The sequence below is a fragment of the Zalophus californianus genome, chromosome X (genome assembly GCF_009762305.2).
Source record: "Zalophus californianus isolate mZalCal1 chromosome X, mZalCal1.pri.v2, whole genome shotgun sequence".
In the NCBI taxonomy this organism is placed as follows: Eukaryota; Metazoa; Chordata; class Mammalia; order Carnivora; family Otariidae; genus Zalophus; species Zalophus californianus.
Window position 1 is genome coordinate 67,655,690 of NC_045612.1, and position 17,969 is coordinate 67,673,658.

The 17,969-nt window shown below is 39.0% G+C and overlaps 1 protein-coding gene and 1 pseudogene across 1 annotated transcript; both read left to right on the plus strand.

The window, feature by feature from the left end:
• Positions 1-896: 896 nt before the first annotated feature.
• LOC113930424 (trafficking protein particle complex subunit 13-like) lies at positions 897-6,594 on the plus strand. Its single transcript, XM_035725445.1, has 2 exons — positions 897-1,014; positions 5,589-6,594. Exons 1-2 carry the CDS (start codon positions 897-899, stop codon positions 6,494-6,496), a joined length of 1,026 nt encoding a protein of 341 aa, XP_035581338.1. The 3' UTR covers positions 6,497-6,594.
• Positions 6,595-16,540: 9,946 nt separating this feature from the next.
• On the plus strand, positions 16,541-17,628 carry LOC113931115 (annotated as a pseudogene).
• The last annotated feature ends 341 nt before the right edge of the window (positions 17,629-17,969 follow it).

The window sequence follows — 17,969 nt, forward strand, 5'->3', positions numbered from 1 at the left end:
TGCAGCTCCTATTCTAAATGTATTGTTATTATTTGAACAAATTAATACATCCCCTAAATGTGGTATGCAGTTAATAATCTGGAAAATGCTTTTTTTCTCTATACATTTGACCCTTGAACAATGCAATGGTTGGGGCACTGAACCCCTGTGCAGTTAAAATTCTTCATATAACCTTTGACTGCCCCAAAACATAACTACTAATAGTGTGTTTACCAGAAGACATACAGATAACATAAAGAGCTGATTAACACATAGTTTGTATATGTATTACATACTGCATTCTTACAGTAAAATAAGCTAAAGAAAAGAAAATGTTACAAAGATTATAATAAGAAACATTTACAGTACAGTGTTGTATTTGTTTTTAACCTGTGTTGTTCAAAGATGAACTGTAGTTGTTAGTAAGGATCACCAGAAGAAGTTTGCTTTAAGCTGGTAAATCCCGCAATATACTTTCACTGTTCTAACTCAGGAATATATCAACTCTCCATACCTATGTCATAATTTAGTCACAGAGAATTTGATTGTCTTTCTCTTCCAATGGACATCATGCTGGTCCATGAAATTAATAGTTTTGTGCTGATTGGACCTTGTAACAGGCAGTAGCACCTACATTAGATACTTTGGTAAAGACACACGTACCAGAGGGGGACAGGAAGTCTCACAAAAATTCAGCAACCTTCCACCTCAGTGAAATGGACAGCAGTGACTAGAAATCCTCCCAATGCACAAAACTGAGAAGTGCATCTGCTGTTCACTTTACCTAAAAGGAAAAATGGCCAGAGATAGGAGTCTATAGCAGTTGGTAAATTGTGGCCAATGGTGTGACAGGATGGTCTGGAACTTGGAAGAAACACAATTGGAAAATCAGAGATGAGGAGTTCTGGGGATAAGAGATGTGGCTAGAACTCTCCAAATCAGCACAGAATATGAAGATCTTAGTGTACTGTGTGAATGCTTATCAAATGGTAACTTTAGCAGAGAAGGATTTTGCTACTCAGGTCAATAAGGTGGGTAAGATGCCCCATTCTATAGATATCAGTTGGGCTCCTTTACCAGTCATGCCTCCCATTTCCAATGGGCTCATGAGCAAAATGGCCATTGTGGCAGGGATGGAGGTTATTGATAGATTTTATAATGTATCAACTTTGCTAGGCTGAACTACATTTTGCAGAATTCCATGTGTTGTGTGTTCCCAGTTGGGTGGGCCACAAGGAAGATTTTACCAAGATTTTGGAGATTGAATGAAGGCAGCAGGCATGTTGTAACATAAACACATTATTGCTTATCTGTTGACTTAATTCAGGATGAAGAAACAGCTGAGGCGTGCATATAACTCCAGGACAAGGGAGTCTGGTTTCTACAGGATACTATTGCCACCAAACTCAGAGGCATTAAAAATGGACATGGTTTTCAGTCCATCTTGTTGGCTTCCAGTTTGTGTTCATGGGATTTCAACCTTCTCATGATCTTCCCTTTCTGCTTGACCTGCAGGTTTCAAACACCTGCATCAGATACAGAGAAAACATTACAAGGAGTGCTAGCCCCAATAATTATGTAAGCCAAATCCGTATAATTATCTATCTATCATCTATCTATCTATCATCATCAATCATCTATCTATCTATTTCTATCTCTATCGATCTTCCCTATATTGCTACTAGTTCTACTTTTCACGTTGAAACCTGACTTATATAGTTGTTTGGAAGCCAGGTCCTTTCCTCTGTGCAGTGTCCTTGATTTGTTCTGGGTCTACCTGTACCTCTTTTCCACAGGGACTACATCCAGTGAGTATATTACTCACGTTTTAAAAAAATCATCTGTATTTTATGGTGTTTTGACATCTTGGGGCTTTGCTGGCCAAAGAGAGACTGTCCCTCCCAGGGCAAGCTAATTCCTCTGGATAGCATATGACTTCTCTGTGAGAATGCCTCTCATAGGCAAACCAACCAGTCTAGAGCCCATACCAGCCAACTACCTCCTTAATGGAACTCTCAGTTTGACTCACTATCTCCTTGTCTTAATACCACCTCAGAGACAGGTACCAGGCAATTAGGGAAAGACCCTACAGCCAGGAGTCTGCTGCCATTATTCAAATTAACCAACCTTAGTCTGCTTACATTACTTTGTTTTGTCTTTCTCACAGTAATTCCAATAAAGACTTGCACCCATGTGTTTCTCTCACTCCTGCCTTCTGACCAACCCTAGTGCGTCCTCATGTAGCCCTGTGTGGTACACCATGCCACCTTTGCTTGGGAATTGTAAGTAAAACACTCTTCATTCAAAATTAGTTATCTCCATGTCTGTCATCTCACCATACCTGACTCAAACTAACTCTAGTGCTTTATAAAACGGTGGGGCAAAATTGTGGTCAAAATGGAAGGGAATCCACCCAGACAGATTTTTATGACACTCAAAGTGGTGCTATCTATTAAGCATAATGCATTCACTAACTTTCTAGTTACATGTGAATATAGCGATTTACCTGGTAATTTCTCTAACCAGCCCATGACCAGTGGCCTCCTACCAGAAACGTCAATGTTTGGGAGAAATATTGACTTTATCATAAATCCTTAGAAATACATTTTGAGAGAAAAAATTTCACCTATGTGAGACTTCCTAATGATTGCAATTAAGTTGCAAAAATCATATTGAAAATACTGATCTTATGGAAAAGATGGCAGAGGAGTAGGGGACCCTATTTCAACCACTCCCCTGAATTTAGCTGGATATCTACCAAACTATTCTGAACAACCATGAAATCAGCCTGAGATGTAAAAATATATATCTGAATCTCTACAAACAGAATCTCTCCGATGGTCTCGAGGTATGAAGCAGGGAGCCGTGATTCTGTGTGCAAAATCAAAGATAAACAGGAGGGGGAGAGAGCCACCATAAGCTGGTGCTGGGAAGGTGAGATAACACCAGAGCACAAAAGCATCCTGTGATGGGACTGGGCAGAAAGATGCAGAAAGCCACCAGGGAAAGTTGCCAGAGAAGAAAAACTCCAAAAAACCTGTTTTCACTGAGCCCACCGCCCCACAGGGGGCAGGGCAACTCTGCCCAAACAGGGTTGCCTGAGAAATAGCGTGGTAGGTCCCTCCCCTAGAAGACAGGCTGGAAGAACAAGAGGAAGACAACCCTAAACAGGTGCATCTTGTTTGGCTTGTGGTTAATACTTTGGACTCTGTACATTCCCTCAACCACCCCTTCAACAGAATTACTAAGAGGAGGAACCCCCAAGAAAGAAAAGAAACAGAGACTGTGGCCTCTGCCACAGACCTCATTGATATGGATATAATCAAGATGTTAGAAGCAGACTTCAGAGTAGCAATTATGAAGTCGATATCTAAGTTTGATATTGGCAACAATGTAGAATCTCTAAGGGCAAAAATGAGATCTAATCAGGCAGAACTTAAAAATGCTATGAATGAAATGCCATCTAAACTGGATACACTGACTGCCAAGGTAAATGAGGCAGAAGAAAAAATTAGTGAGCTAGAAGATAAGATGATAAAAAAGAAAGAAACCGAGGAGGCCTGGGAAGAACAGATTAAAACCCAAGAGATCACACTGAGAGAGATTAATGAAACATTCCAAAGTCAAAATTATAGGGATCCCTGAGGGGATGGAGAGAGGGAGAGGTCTAGAAGATATATTTGAGCAAATCATAGCTGAGAAATTCCCTGATCTGGAGAAGGAAACAAGCATTCGTGTCCAAGAGGAAGAGAGGACTCCTCCCAAGATCAATGAGAACAGACGGACACCCCAACATATAACAGTACAATTCCCTAGTCTTAGATCCAAGGAAACAATCTTGAAAGTGGCGAGGGGGAAGAGATTTCTTATGTACAGAAGGAGGAACATCAGAATAACATCGGACCTATCCACAGAGACCTGGCAAGCCAGAAAGGGCTGGCAAGACACATTCAGGGTACTAAATGAGAAGAACATGCAGCCAAGGATATTTTATCCAGCAAGGCTCTCATCTAGAATGAATGGAGAGACAAGGAGCTTCCAAGACTGGCAGAAACTAAAAGTATAGGTGACCACCAAGCCGGCCCTTCAAGAAATATTAAGAGGGGTTCTATAAAAAGAGAGAGACCCCAAGAGTGATATAGAACAGAAATTTACAGAGACAATCTATAGGAACAAGGACTTCACAGGCAACATGATGGCAATAAAAATCACATCTTTCAATAATCACTCTCGATGTGAACGGCGTAAATGCTCCCATGAAACAGCACAGGGTTGCAGATTGAATTAAAAAAACATGACCTATCCATATGCTGTCTACAAGAGACTCATTTTGAACCTAAAGATACATACAGACTGAAAGTAAGGGGATGGAGAACAATTTTTCATGCCAAAGGACCTCAAAAGAAAGCTGGGGTAGCAATTCTCATATCAAACAAATTAGATTTTAAGCTAAAAATTGTAGTAAAAGATACAGAAGGACACTATATCATTCTTAAATGGTCTATCCAACAAGAAGATCTAACAATTGTAAATATCTATGCCCCCAACATGGAAGCAGCCAACTACATAAGCCAACTGTTAACCAAAATAAAGAAACATATTTATAATAATACTTTAATAGTCAGAGACCTCAACACTCCACTCTCAGAAATAGACAGATCATCTAAGCAGAAGATCAACAAGGAAACAAGAACTTTGAATGACACACTGGACCAGATGGACTTCATACACATATACAGAACATTCCACCCTAAAACAACAGAATACTCATTCTTTTCAAGTGCACATGGAACTTTCTCCAGAATACACCACACACTGGGTCACAAATCAAGTCTCAACCGATACCAAAAAATTGAGATTATTCCCTGCATATTCTCAGACCACAATGCTTACACTGTTGGTAGGAATGCAAGTAGGTACAGCCACTTTGGAAAAGAGTATGGAGGTTCCTCAAGAAGTTAAAAATAAAGCTATCTTATGACCCAGCAATTGCACTACTGGATATTTACCCCAAAGATACAGAGGTAGTGAAAAGAAGGGGCACATTCACCCCAATGTTCATAGCAGCAATGTCCACAATAGCCAAACTGTGGAAAGAACCGAGATGCCCTTCAACAGATAAATGGATAAAGAATATGTGGTCCATATATACAATGGAATATTACTCAGCCATCAGAAAGGATGAATACCCACCATTTGCATCAACATGGATGGAACTGGAGGGGATTATGTTAATTGAAATAAGTCAAGCAGAGAAAGACAATTATCATATGGTTTCACTTATATGTGGAACATAAGAAATAGCATGGAGGACATTAGGAAAAGGAAGGGAAAAATGAGGAGGGGGAAATCAGAATGGATGATGAACCATGAGAGACTATGGACTCTAGGAAACAATCTGAGGATTTCAGAAGGGAGAGGGGTGGGGGATGGGTTAGCCCAGTGATGAGTATTAAGGAGGGCACATATTGCAAGGAGCACTGGGTGTTATACACAAACAATGAATCATGGAACACTACAGCAAAAACTAATGAAGTACTGCATCATGACTAACATAACATAATAAAAAATAATAAAAAATTTTTAAATTTTAAAAATAAAAAAAAAAGAAAATACTGATCTTCAGACAAGTATTCAGCCTTTACATCTTTTGGTCTTCATGGCTACCATGGCAGAACATACATCCAATTGTTGTATTGATGATGTCATTCATGACAAAATAAGGACACTGGAAGAGTCATACCTGCAGGTTCAGTTCTATACAACACAGTGTGGAGGAAAGATGTTTTTTAGTAAACTGTGCTTATTTTCTTTCCTCCCACCATTGGAAGTTAAAACTAAGTTTTATAATTCAGAGATAAGTGACTTATTTCTTGAAGTCCAAATTCAGAATGTTTCATCTTCAACTGTCTTTATACAAAAGGTTTCGTTAAAACCACCTGAAATGTACACTGGGGCAGAATTGAATACAGTCAGTCAGGCTGGTGAAGATGAGTGTACCTTTGGAACAAGAACATTTTTGCAGTCAATGGAAGGATGCCAGTATTTATACTACCTTAAGCTTAAACCGGAATTTTCAGAGAAAGCTGGTATAATTAGGGGCCTCACAGAAATGGGAACATTGGATATAGTGTGGAAGAGAAATCTAGGCGAAATGGCAATGCTACAGACAATCCAGCTAGAAAGAAAGGCTCCAGATTACGGAAACATGAGGCTGTCTTTGGAAACAATCCCAGATACTGTAATTCTAGAAGAGCCTTTTCAAATTATCTATAAGATAACAAACTGCAGTAGTAGGAAAATGAAATTGGTTTTGAGGATGTGTGATACAGATTCTATTCGTTGGTGTGGAAGTTCAGGAAGGTATCTTGGAAAGCTGCCCCCAAATTCATCTCTCTGCTTCACTCTGACACTACTGTCCTTAAAACTGGGCCTGCAATATGTCTCTGGCCTACAGATAACAGACAAAGTATTAAAAAAAAATATGTCTGTGATGACCTTACAAAGGTCTATGTAATACCTTCCATAGTTAAAATGAAAAACTGAAGAAAATTTCTCGTGTTATGCTTTCCCTAAAGAAGTTTTACATACATTTGTCGGCATCAAAATGATCAACTAATAGCAAACTTACAGACTATTTTCATTCAATTCCTTTGAGACTGTGAATGCCTGTGATAACCATTTGTTGATTTCAAAAAAAGCAATGTATTGATTTTCATCTTATATTAAATACTCTCTAACATTTCTTGTTTTAGTAAATCTGGTATTGAGAATATAAAATCTTAGTGGTATATTGATAATTTAAATAATTATTATGGCTTACTTGTTAAGATTTCGACTTATCCTATTTTATTTTTTTCCTCTCTCCTTTTCAGTCAAAAGAGAAGTAACTATCAATGACAGTGCTTAATATAATTCAGGATGACTCTCATTATTTAAACATGTTGACATCTGCTACCTTTAAAAGACAATCTTTTTAAATAGTATTCCAAATTTATCAGAGCTTACATTTATGTGACACACTGAGCTGGCTCTTTTTCATTTACTAGTCTTGGTAAAATTTTATAAACTGTTATCATCAGTTGTTATCCCTGCAGGGGCCTTTGTGAGTACTACTTGGATTAGTCAGTTGGTTCTTAACAATTAGTGTAATGGTTTTTCCTTTTTATTCCTAGCCAAAAATCAGCCTTCTTTATACACACACACTTAAAATGTGCCACTTCCTTTCTTAAGTAGATTTAGTAGGTTTGCAAATTTAAGGATGATGCCTGGAAATCTGAACCAAAATGGTCACTTCAGTAAGTGCAAGAACAGGGATTTGCTCCCACCTCTGTCTACCACAAAACACAAAACACAGATCTCCTAATTATGGTCAAGGCTGGTATGATAAAGAGGTGTGTAATAAAAAATTTTATTGCTATCTTAAAAAAATTAACCTATCTTTTACTCACATATCAGTTTTTTCTTTAGAAAAATAAAATAATCTCAGACATTAGCTAATCATTAACTTTTGAAAATAAAAGATCCATACTACAATGATGATGTTTTCCCTGAGTCACTACCTCCCACATTCTTTTCTTTTAATGCTTAAACACTAATTTCTTAGTGTGGAAGCAATTCATGAATGCATTATGCATAGAAGTGACAGAAATTATAAGCTCCCTCCATTTGCTCCTTTAGGCTCAAGAGTAGTAATGGACTTTCTGGTATTATTAGCTTTTGGTTACTGTTTTATCAATCTCCAGTTTTTTTTTTTACTCTCTGGCCACACCTGTGTAAATAATATGTTTACTAATTTTGACCCCATTCTCTTTTCTTTTGAATATCTGGCTGATCAACATAAGCAGAAATACATAAACTTATGTATGCACACTACATACCTACCACACACAAGTACATACCCCATGAGCTCCTTGGACACACTTTTACATTAAAATTAGTAACACAAAGGCATAAAAAACTTGTTTTACCCATGGGGTGGGTACAAACGTTTCTGGAATCCTTGAGTGAAAAGTGTTAAGAAATCAAAAGCAAGCGATTAATTAAAAGGCAAGATAAAAAACAGGGTCTAAGTGGAAAGGTTGAAAGATGGTGGCAGAGTAGGAGGACCCTAGGCTCACCTCAACCCATGAACACTAGATAACTATCAAATCATCCTAAATACCCCAGAAACTGACCTGAAAATGAACACAAGAAACTACACAAATAGAGGTAGAGAAAAGGCCACATTGAAGAAGGTAAGAAGTGTGGTTACTCGGTTTGGGAAAGGAACAGATCATGCCACTGTGGTGCGGAGGGAGCCATGTTTGTGGAGAGGAGTGAGGGACAGATGAGCATACAGAGGAGCACATGGTGAAAACAAAACCCCATAGCAATTGGTTTGGAAAGTGAGAGGGGCTGAATTTCATGAGTTCTTGTAACCAGCGGGACTTAAAACCTGGGGTTTTAAAGGTCAGTGGGCTTGGCTGTGATAAAGCCCAGAGGAAACTGTGTTGCTCTTGGAGAGAAAGCAGGCAACTTGTAGACACACAGCATCAAAACAGTGATCTGAAGAGCAGCTGGGACACGCAGTGGTGAGGTTATTCACTCTTCTGGGAACACATCTCAGAGAGGTAGTATTCATGGAACAAAGGAACTGGCAGATACAATTTCCCTCCCCTACCCCTCAGCATCAGCACAAGGCCACCTACAGGAACAGCACAGCACAAACACTTGCTACCTAACTTGCTTACACCAAGCCCTGTCCCCCATGCTCTGGTGGAACTGCCCCTCTTATTAATGCTTGCCTCAGTCCCAGTGCAACAGACCTCCTGTCCCAGAATACCAACTGCTAACACCACATCTCCCAACACAGGAGTAATGCAGAGCTCCAGTTCCCACAGCAGTGTTGATAGGTCTTATTTCACAAGCAGACCAGAGCACACCTAGTTAAAACATGCCACATTCAGGCCAGGGACCAAACACTGCCCACAACAGGCAAGGAGAGCCTGTTGCAGACAACTGGCCTGAAGGATGAAGCAGCCAGAAGAAAAGAGCAGAGCACATGCAGCACACATTGATAACACTCCCAGAAGTGCCAGGCCCTGGGGAATGGAACATTATATGACAGGACACTACAGAACATCTCCTTCATAAGGCCATTACCATCAAGAGCCAGAGATATAAATGACTTTGCTAATAAACAGAAACATGCACAGAGGCTTAGAAAAATGAGAACACAGAAATTTACCCCAAATGAGAGAACAGGACAAGGCCACAGAGAGAGATCTAAGTAGAAAAGATATAGATAACGTGCCTGATAGAGAATTTAAAGTAATGATCATAATAATATTCACTGGACTTGAGAAAAGAGTGGAAGACCTGAGGGAGAACCTCAACACAGAAATAAGGAATAACATAGCAAAAATGAAGGGCTCAATAAATGAAATGAGAAACACACTTGATGAAATGAACATCAGGCTAGAAGAAGCAGAGAACTGAACTAATGACCTGGAAGACAAGAGTAAAGGAAAGTAATCAAGCTGAACAAAAGAGAGAAAAAATAATTATGCAAAACAAGAATAGACAGGGAACTCAGTGACTCTATTAAATGTAATAGCATTTGTATTACAGAAGTCCTAGGAAAAGGAGAAGAAGAAGAAGAAGAAGAAGAAGAAGAAAGAAGAAGAAGAAGAAGAAGAAGAAGAAGAAGAAGAAGAAGAAGAAGAAGAAGAAGAAGAAGAAGAAGAAGAAGAAGAAGAAGAAGAAGAAGAAAGAAGAAGAAAAGAAGAAGAAGAAGAAGAAGAAGAAGAAGAAGAAGAAGAAGAAGAAGAAGAAGAAGAAGAAGAAGAAGAAGAAGAAAGAAGAAGAAGAAGAAGAAGAAGAAGAAGAAGAAGAAGAAGAAGAAGAAGAAGAAGGGAGAAAAGGGTCAGAAAATTTATTTGAACAAATAGTAGCTGAGAACTTCCCTAATCTGGAGAAGGAAACCAACACCCAGATCCAGGAGGTAGAGAGAACTCTCATCAAAATATATAAAAGTAGTCCAACACCAAGACATATTGTAATTAAATTTGCAAAATATAGTGATAAAAAAAAAGTCTTAAAGGCAGAAAACAAAAGAATCCTTAACTTACAAAGGAAAATCCATAAGGCTAGCTGGAGATTTTTTGACAGAAACTTTGCAAGCCAGAAGACAGTGGCATGATATATTCAAAGTGTTGAATGGGAAAAATCTGCAGCCAAGAGTATTCTATCCAGCAAGGCACTCATTCAGAATAGAAGTAGAGATAAAGAGGTTCCCAGACAAACAAAACTAAAGGAGATCATGACCACTAAACCAGTCCCACAAGAAATATTAGAGGGGACACTTTGAGTTGCAAGGAGAAACCAAAGGAGACAAAGACAAGAAAGGATCAGAAAAAATCTTCAGAAATGACAAAACAATTAATAAAATGACAATATCTATGAATAATTATATTGAATATAAATGGACTAAATGCTTCAAATAAAAGACATAGGGTACCAGAATGGATTAAAAAAACAAGACCCATCTATATGCAGCTTATGACAGTCTTGTTTTAGACCTAAAGGCAACTGCAGAATGAAAGTGAGGGGATGGAGAAACATTTATCATGCAAATGGCTGTCAAAAGAAAGCTTGAGTACCAATACTTATATCACACAAACTAGAATTTAAAAGAAAAACTGTAAAAAGAGACAAAGAAGGGCGCTTATAATCATAAAGGGGACAATCCAAAAAGAAGCATAACAGTTACAAATATTTATGCACCCAACACGGGATCATCTCAATAGATGCAAAAAAGTGACATACGAGGTCCTTTGTGATAAGAACCCTAAACAAATTGAGAGGCACAAATAAATGGAAAGATATCCCATGTTTATGGATCAGAAGAATTAATATTGCTAAAATGTCCATACGGCCCAAAGCCAGCTACAGATTCAGTGCAATCAAATCCTGTGGCATTTTTCATGGAAATAGAAAAAATAAGAATCTTAAAATTTGTATGGAATCACAAAAGACCCCATATAGCTAAAATTATCTTTTTTTTTAAGATTTTATTTATTTGAGAGAGAGAAAATGAGAGAAAGAACACGAGGTGGGGAGGGTCAGCGGGAGAAGCAGACTCCCTGCTGAGCAGGGAGCCTGATGTGGGACTCGATCCTGGGGCTCCAGGATCATGACTTGAGCTGAAGGCAGTCATTTAACCAACTGAGCCACCCAGGCGCCTCTAGCTAAAATAATCTTGAGAAACATGAAAAAAATCTTGATTGTGGCATAAAAATAGACACATAATACAATAAATAAATTGAGAAACCAGAAATAAACCCACAGAGATACCGTAAACTAACATTTGACAAGTGTTCCAAGGATACTTAATGAGGAAAGATATTCTCTTTCAAAACTATTGCTCCCGCACCTCCCGCTCTTATCTTACCAATTCCTTTTTTAAAATCTTTTTTTAGACATGGGGAAAAAGATGGCGGAGGAGTTGGGAGCCCCATTCCAACTGGTCCCCAGAACTGAGCTAGATATCTACCAGACCACTCTGAGCACCCACAAAATCAGCCTGAGATGTAAGAAGATAGATCTGGATCTCTGCAAACAAAATAACACAGGCAGTTGGTTTCGAGGAAGAAGCGGGGAGCCATGATTCCACAGGCAGATATTGGAGGATAAATGGCAGCAGAAGGGAGCCTGGCCATGAGGATCTTACACCGCCGGTGAGCGACAGCCTCGCACGCTGGGAACGGGGCACAGACTTGCAGACTGTAGCAGCGGGGAAAGGACTTTAGGGCAGCCCCCGGGACAGAAACCCAGAGTGGTGGGGTCGCCTGTGCAAACTGGGGGCGACAGGTGGTTTGAGAAGCACAAAGGGCAGACACGTGCCCTGACCTGGAGGCAGGACTGGGAGCCCTGCGGACGGGCGCACAACCCAGGACCCTGCAGTTTATAGCAGCACAGAAAGAAACAGAGAGATGTTGGCTGGAGAGCTCACTGAGTATAGCGATCTCTCTGCTCTGAGGCAGAGGGTTAGAAACGGTCTCTTCTGCTCTGACTCTCAGAAGAGACACGGAAAGCCACCAAGAAAAAAAGCCCCAAAAAACTGGTTCCACCACATTCCACCACAATGGAATATTACTCAGCCATCAGTAAGAATGAAATCTTGCCATTTGCAATGACATGGATGGAACTAGAGGGAAATATTCTAAATGAAATATGTCATTCAGAGAAAGACAAATACCATATGATATCACTCATTTGTGGAATTTAAGAAACAAAACATGAATATAGGGGAAGGGAAAGAAAAATAAAATAAGATGAAAACAGGAAGGCAAACCATAAAAGACTCAACTATAAGAAACAAACTGAGGGTTGCTGGAGAGGAGGTGGGTGGGTGAATGAGGTAACTGGGTAATAGGCATTAAGGAAGGCACTTGATGTCATGAGCACTGGGTGTTACATGCAACTGATGAATCACTAAATTATACCACTGAAACTAATAATAAACTATATGTTAACTAAATTGAATAAGTAAAAAATTAAAAATCAATCAATCTTTTTAAAAAAAAATGGCTGCATGCTGGTTCTCTCTCCACTCCCCTTCACCTGGGTCACAAAGCACCTTTGACCTTAGCAAAGTATAGCTGGTCTATGCAATTTCTCTGCCCTGCCAACTCAGGCCAGTGCCTTTTGCTCCAAGCCTTGGTATCCTCCAAACTGTCCAGCTATATACTAAGCTCTCCAAGTGACCCCACTGAAGCACCTCTAATTAGGTTAATGTGAAAGGGAGGCACCACCTTCACTTTGAGGAGTGGTAACTCAGCATGTAAAAGCCAAATAAATTCTCTTAAAACATCCTAGCCAGTTTCCCAAATCTGACCATTTTATACCTCAATATTGGTAAGTTTTTTTTTCACAGATTTTTAGATACCTACTTTAAATTTCCATCCACAAGAGTCTGTTTCACAGCTCATATTGATATCTAATCTCTGTCATCTTTGGGGCTTTAGTCCCAATTTCTAACTTAACATTCTGTCATATAAGCATTTAAAGCCATAAATACCAAACACGATAAAAATTGCTTTTGAAATCTTGCCATTTGCAACAACATATTTGGAGCTAGATAGTATAATGCTAAGTGATATAAGTCATTCAGAAAAAGACAAACACCATATGATTTCACTCATATGTGAAATTTAGAAACCAAAATAAATAAACAAAGGAAAGAGAGAGAGAGAGAAAGCAAGAAATAGACTCTTAACTATAGAGAACAAACTGGTGGTTGCCAGAGGGGAGGTGGGTGTGAGCTGGGTGAAATAGGTGATGGGGTTTAAAGAGTACGTTTATCATGCTGAGCACTGAGTAATGTAAAGAATTGTTGAATCACTATATTGTACATCTGAAACTGATATAACACTGTGTGTTAACTATACTGGAATTAATTTTTTAAACTTAATAAAATTAAAAGAAAAAAGATAAAAGAAAAGAACAGAAGGAAAAGAAGGTAGATTTCTAGCTTGATAGCATCGTCATTAGTGAAGATGGCCTGTAATGGTTTCAGTCCTTTGAAATTTTTAAGACTTGTTTTATAGCCCAAGCAGACAGTCAATTTTTGTAGATGAACAATGTGTACTTAAAAAAATCTCTTGGGTTCAGGATTCTGAGTTTGTTTAATAAAGCAGGTTTTTTTCATTATTTCTATACAAGTCTTCTAATTTCTTGTTTATATTCTTTGCTTAATCTATTAATTTCTAAGAGATGTGGCTTTAAGTCTTTCAATTTGTCAATTTCTCCTTGTAGCTCTAGCAATTGTGCTTTATCTATTTCAAGGTTATTTGTATGCAGCAAACTTAGAACTATTACATCACCTGAATGAATTGCAATCATTTTTCTTTTCCATAGTGTCTTTGCCTTACAATCTATTTGTCTGATACCAACATAGCATGCTCAGGTTGCTTTTGGTATTTGCTTGGTATATATTTTTCTATATTTCCACATTTGTCTTCTATGTTCTTTTGTTTTAAGTATGATTTAAATAATATATGTTTGGAAAATATTTTCTGTAGTCTGATCATCTGTTTTTTAATCAATGAGGTTTAATCCATTTATTTTTATTTTAATACCTGATGTATTTGAATTTAGTCTTATGACCTTATTTTGTGTTTTCTGTTGGTGCTTTTCCTATGCTGCTTTCTCCCCCTTCCTTTCTTTTTTTCTTTAAGATTTTATTTATTTATTTGAGAGAGAGCCAAAGTGATCACAGAGGCAGAGGGAGAAGCAGACTCACTGCTGAGCAGAAAGCCCTGATTAAGGGCTTGATCCCAGGACCCTGAGATTATGACCTGAGGTGAAGGCAGATGCTTAACCAACTGAGACACCCAGGCACCTCACCCCCCTTCCTTCCTTATTTTGGATTTGAGAGAACCTTCTTTTCTTCCAATTTTTGTCTTTGATCTTCCTATTTTTGAGTGGTTACCTTTGACATTTTTACATGCAGTTAACAAACTTTAAAGTTATTCAAGGTATTTAGGCTTTCCTAAATAATATAAGGACATTAACAGGTTTCAGTTTATTCTATTCAACCCAATCTCAGCTTGTATGTTATTATTTTATGGTATGTTAATGCTACAGAAGCAAAGTAGTTTAAGCTGCAGATTCTGGAAATACGGTGTCCAGTTTTGGGTCCTAGATCTTTCACTTACCAGTTGTGAGACTTTAGACAAGTGACCTAACCTTTCTGTGTTTCAGTGACTTCAACAGTAAAATAGGGATAATAATAATACCTATTTCATAGGGTTGTTGAGAACATTCAATGAGTAAGTTCTGTAAAGCTCTGAGAACTGTGTGCTTGGCACTAGTAAATATTCAAAAATGGATAGAGATCATCATCATTATGATTTTACCCCATAAATTATAATTTATGTATATTATGTATAATGTATGTATATGTATTGATGTAAATATACATCATTGTATGGTTATTTCTAAAGAAAAAATAAAATATTTTGCACAGCAAAGGAAACTGTAAACAAAATGAAAAGGCAGCCTACTGGTGGGAAAATATATTTGTAAATGATATATCCAATATGAGGTTAATATCCAAAATATCTAAAAAACTTATACAAATCAACATAAAAATAATAACAGTAATAATAATTTGACTAAAATATTGGCAGAGGACCTGAATAGACATTTTTTTCAAAGAAGACATACAGATGGCAAATGGACACATGAAAAGATGTTCAGCATCACTACTCATCAGGGAAATGCAAATCAAAACCACAATGAGATATCACCTCACACCAGTAAGAATGGCTAGTATTAAAGAGAAAGCAAATAACAAGTGTTGGCAAGGATGTGGAGTAAAGGGTACCCTATGCACTGTTGGTGAGAATGCAAATTGATGCAGCCACTAGGAAAAAGAGTATAGAAGTTCCTCAAAAAAGTAAAATAAAAATACCATACGATTCAGTAATCCTACCACTCAGTATTCACCCAAAGAAAATAAAAACATTAATCCAAAAGTATACATACACCCCTATGTTCATTGCAGGATTATTTACAATAGCCAAAACATGAAAGCAGACTGTTTATCTATAGAGGAATGGATAAAGAAGATATGGCATGTATGTATGTATGTATTATATATATATAATATATTAAATATATATTTATAAAATATAAAAAATACAATGTAACACTACTCATCCATAAAAAAGAATTCGATCTCATTGTTTGTGGCAACATGGATGGGCCTTAAGGATATGATGCTAACTGAAATAAATCATACAGAGAAAGGCAAATACCATTTGTTTTCACTTATATGTGGAATCTAAAACAAAACAAAACAAAACAAAACAAAAAAACAGAAACAGACTCAAAAATACAGAGAACAAACTGGTGGTTCCCTGAGGGGAGGAAAGTGTGAGGATGGGTGAAATACATGACAGAAATTAAGAGTACAGACTTACAGTTGTAAAATAAATAAATTATGGAAATTAAAAGTACAACAGGAGGCGAAGAATGAAGGGGGGGGAATCGGAGGGGAGACGAACCATGAGAGACTATGGACTCTGAGAAACAAACTGAGGGTTCTAGAGGGGAGGTGGGTGGGGGGATGGGTTAGCCTGGTGATGGGTATTAAAGAGGGCACGTTCTGCATGGAGCACTGTGTGTTATACGCAAACAATCATGGAACACTACATCAAAAACTAATGATGTAATGTATGGTGATTAACATAACATAATAATAAAAAAAAAGAAAAAAGTACAGCATAAGAAATATAGTCAATAATATTGTAATAACATTGTATGGTGACAAATAATAACTATACTTATCATGGGGAGCATTGCATAATATATAGAATTGTTGAATCACTGTGTTGTGCACCTGATACTAATATAGCATTGTATGACAATTGTACATCAATAATAATTTTTTTTAAAAGAAAGGTTGCCAAGCTGTGTACTAAGTAAATAAAAATGAGCACACAACAGAGGTGTGGAGCATTGGAGAGCCCTCATTTTTCCAGGCTCCCAGCTTGGGGTGCCTCCATTCCCCATGGTCAGACACCTGGCTTCTGACTTGGCCTTCTCACCCCTACCAGGTGGTGGAGATAATGGGCCAGGAAGGCCAGAGCCAGCTGGGTTGACCCTCGGACCTGGATTAGCTTCCAAGACCATCTCAGTAGGTCAGGAACCCGGCGGGGCGTTGGGCCAGGCACTGAGGTCTGGGGGATTCCCCTGTGCCCACCCCCACCCCCACTCCCTGCCCCTGCCCCTGGCATATGAGTTCTGCAAGGGGATGGCATATTGTGGACCTCAGGTTGGACCTCAAGACAGCCTAGAGACCTCTCAGCCAGAGGGCGAATTGGGGGCCAGGGTGGAGAGCAACTCTGAGGGAGCCTCCCCTGAGCCTTGTGCTTCCCCACCTGGGATTGTGCAGCCTGACCAGGAGAAGCTGGAGCAAGACCCTTAGGAGTCCCAGGACATCAAAGTTCAGCAGAAAGACCTGGAACAATTCACAAAGCTCCTGAAGCAGAAGAGGATCACTCTGGGATATACTCAGACTAATGTGGGGCTCACCCTGGAGGTTCTCTTTGGGAAGGTGTTCAGCCAAAAACCATCTGCGGTTTTTAGGCTCTGCCGCTCAGTTTCAAGAACATGTATCAGCTGCAGACCCTGCTGCAGAAGTGGGTGGAGGAAGGTGACAACAATGAAAATCTACATGAAATATGCAAAGCAGACACTCTTGTGCCGGCCCCAAAGAGAAAGTGAACAAGTATGGAGAACCAAGCAAGAGACAACCTGGAGAACATGTTCCTGCAGTGCCTGAAACCCACCCTGCAGCAGATCAGCCACATTGCCCAGCAGCTCAGGTTGAGAAGGATGTGGTCTGAGTGTGGTTCTGCAATCATTGCCAGAAAGGCAAATGATCAGTGACTATTCACGAGAAGATTTTGAGGCTGCTCTCCCCCTTCCTCACAGACACCAGTATCCTTTCTTCTGGCACTAGGACCCCATTTTGGTATCCCAGGCTATGGAGGCCCTCACTTCACTATGCTGTACTCCCCAGTCGGTTTTCCTGAGGGTGAGGCATTTCCCTCTGTCTCTGTCACCACTCTGGGCTCTCCCATGCATTCAAACTGAGGTGCCAGCCCTTCCCAGGAATGGGGGGCAGAGGAAGGGGGACAGCTAGGGAAAGAGAACCTAAGGTTTGTACCAGGGCTTTGGGATTAAGTTCTTCATTCACTAAGAAATGACTTGGGAACAAAAGGGATGTGGAGGAAGGGAGATTGGGGGGAACTGGTTGGAGGGAAGGTGAAGTTCCAGGATGCTTTTGTTTTTAATCCCCACATCACTCGTCACTTTGTTCTTAAATAAAGAAGCCTGGGACATGGAAAAAAAATGAGCATCCATGAAACAACAAATCATAAAAGCATAATTATAATATCAAACCCCTAAAAAGCAGTAAAACCTTCTTCAGGTTT

Bases quoted from the DNA above. Each gene is read 5' to 3' on its own strand.
- LOC113930424 (XM_035725445.1), top strand. From the start codon at position 897: ATGTGGCTAGAACTCTCCAAATCAGCACAGAATATGAAGATCTTAGTG. The intron at 1,015-5,588 runs GTAAGATGCCCC...TAAAAAAAAAAG, and splicing joins TACTCAGGTCAATAAGGTGG to AAAATACTGATCTTCAGACA.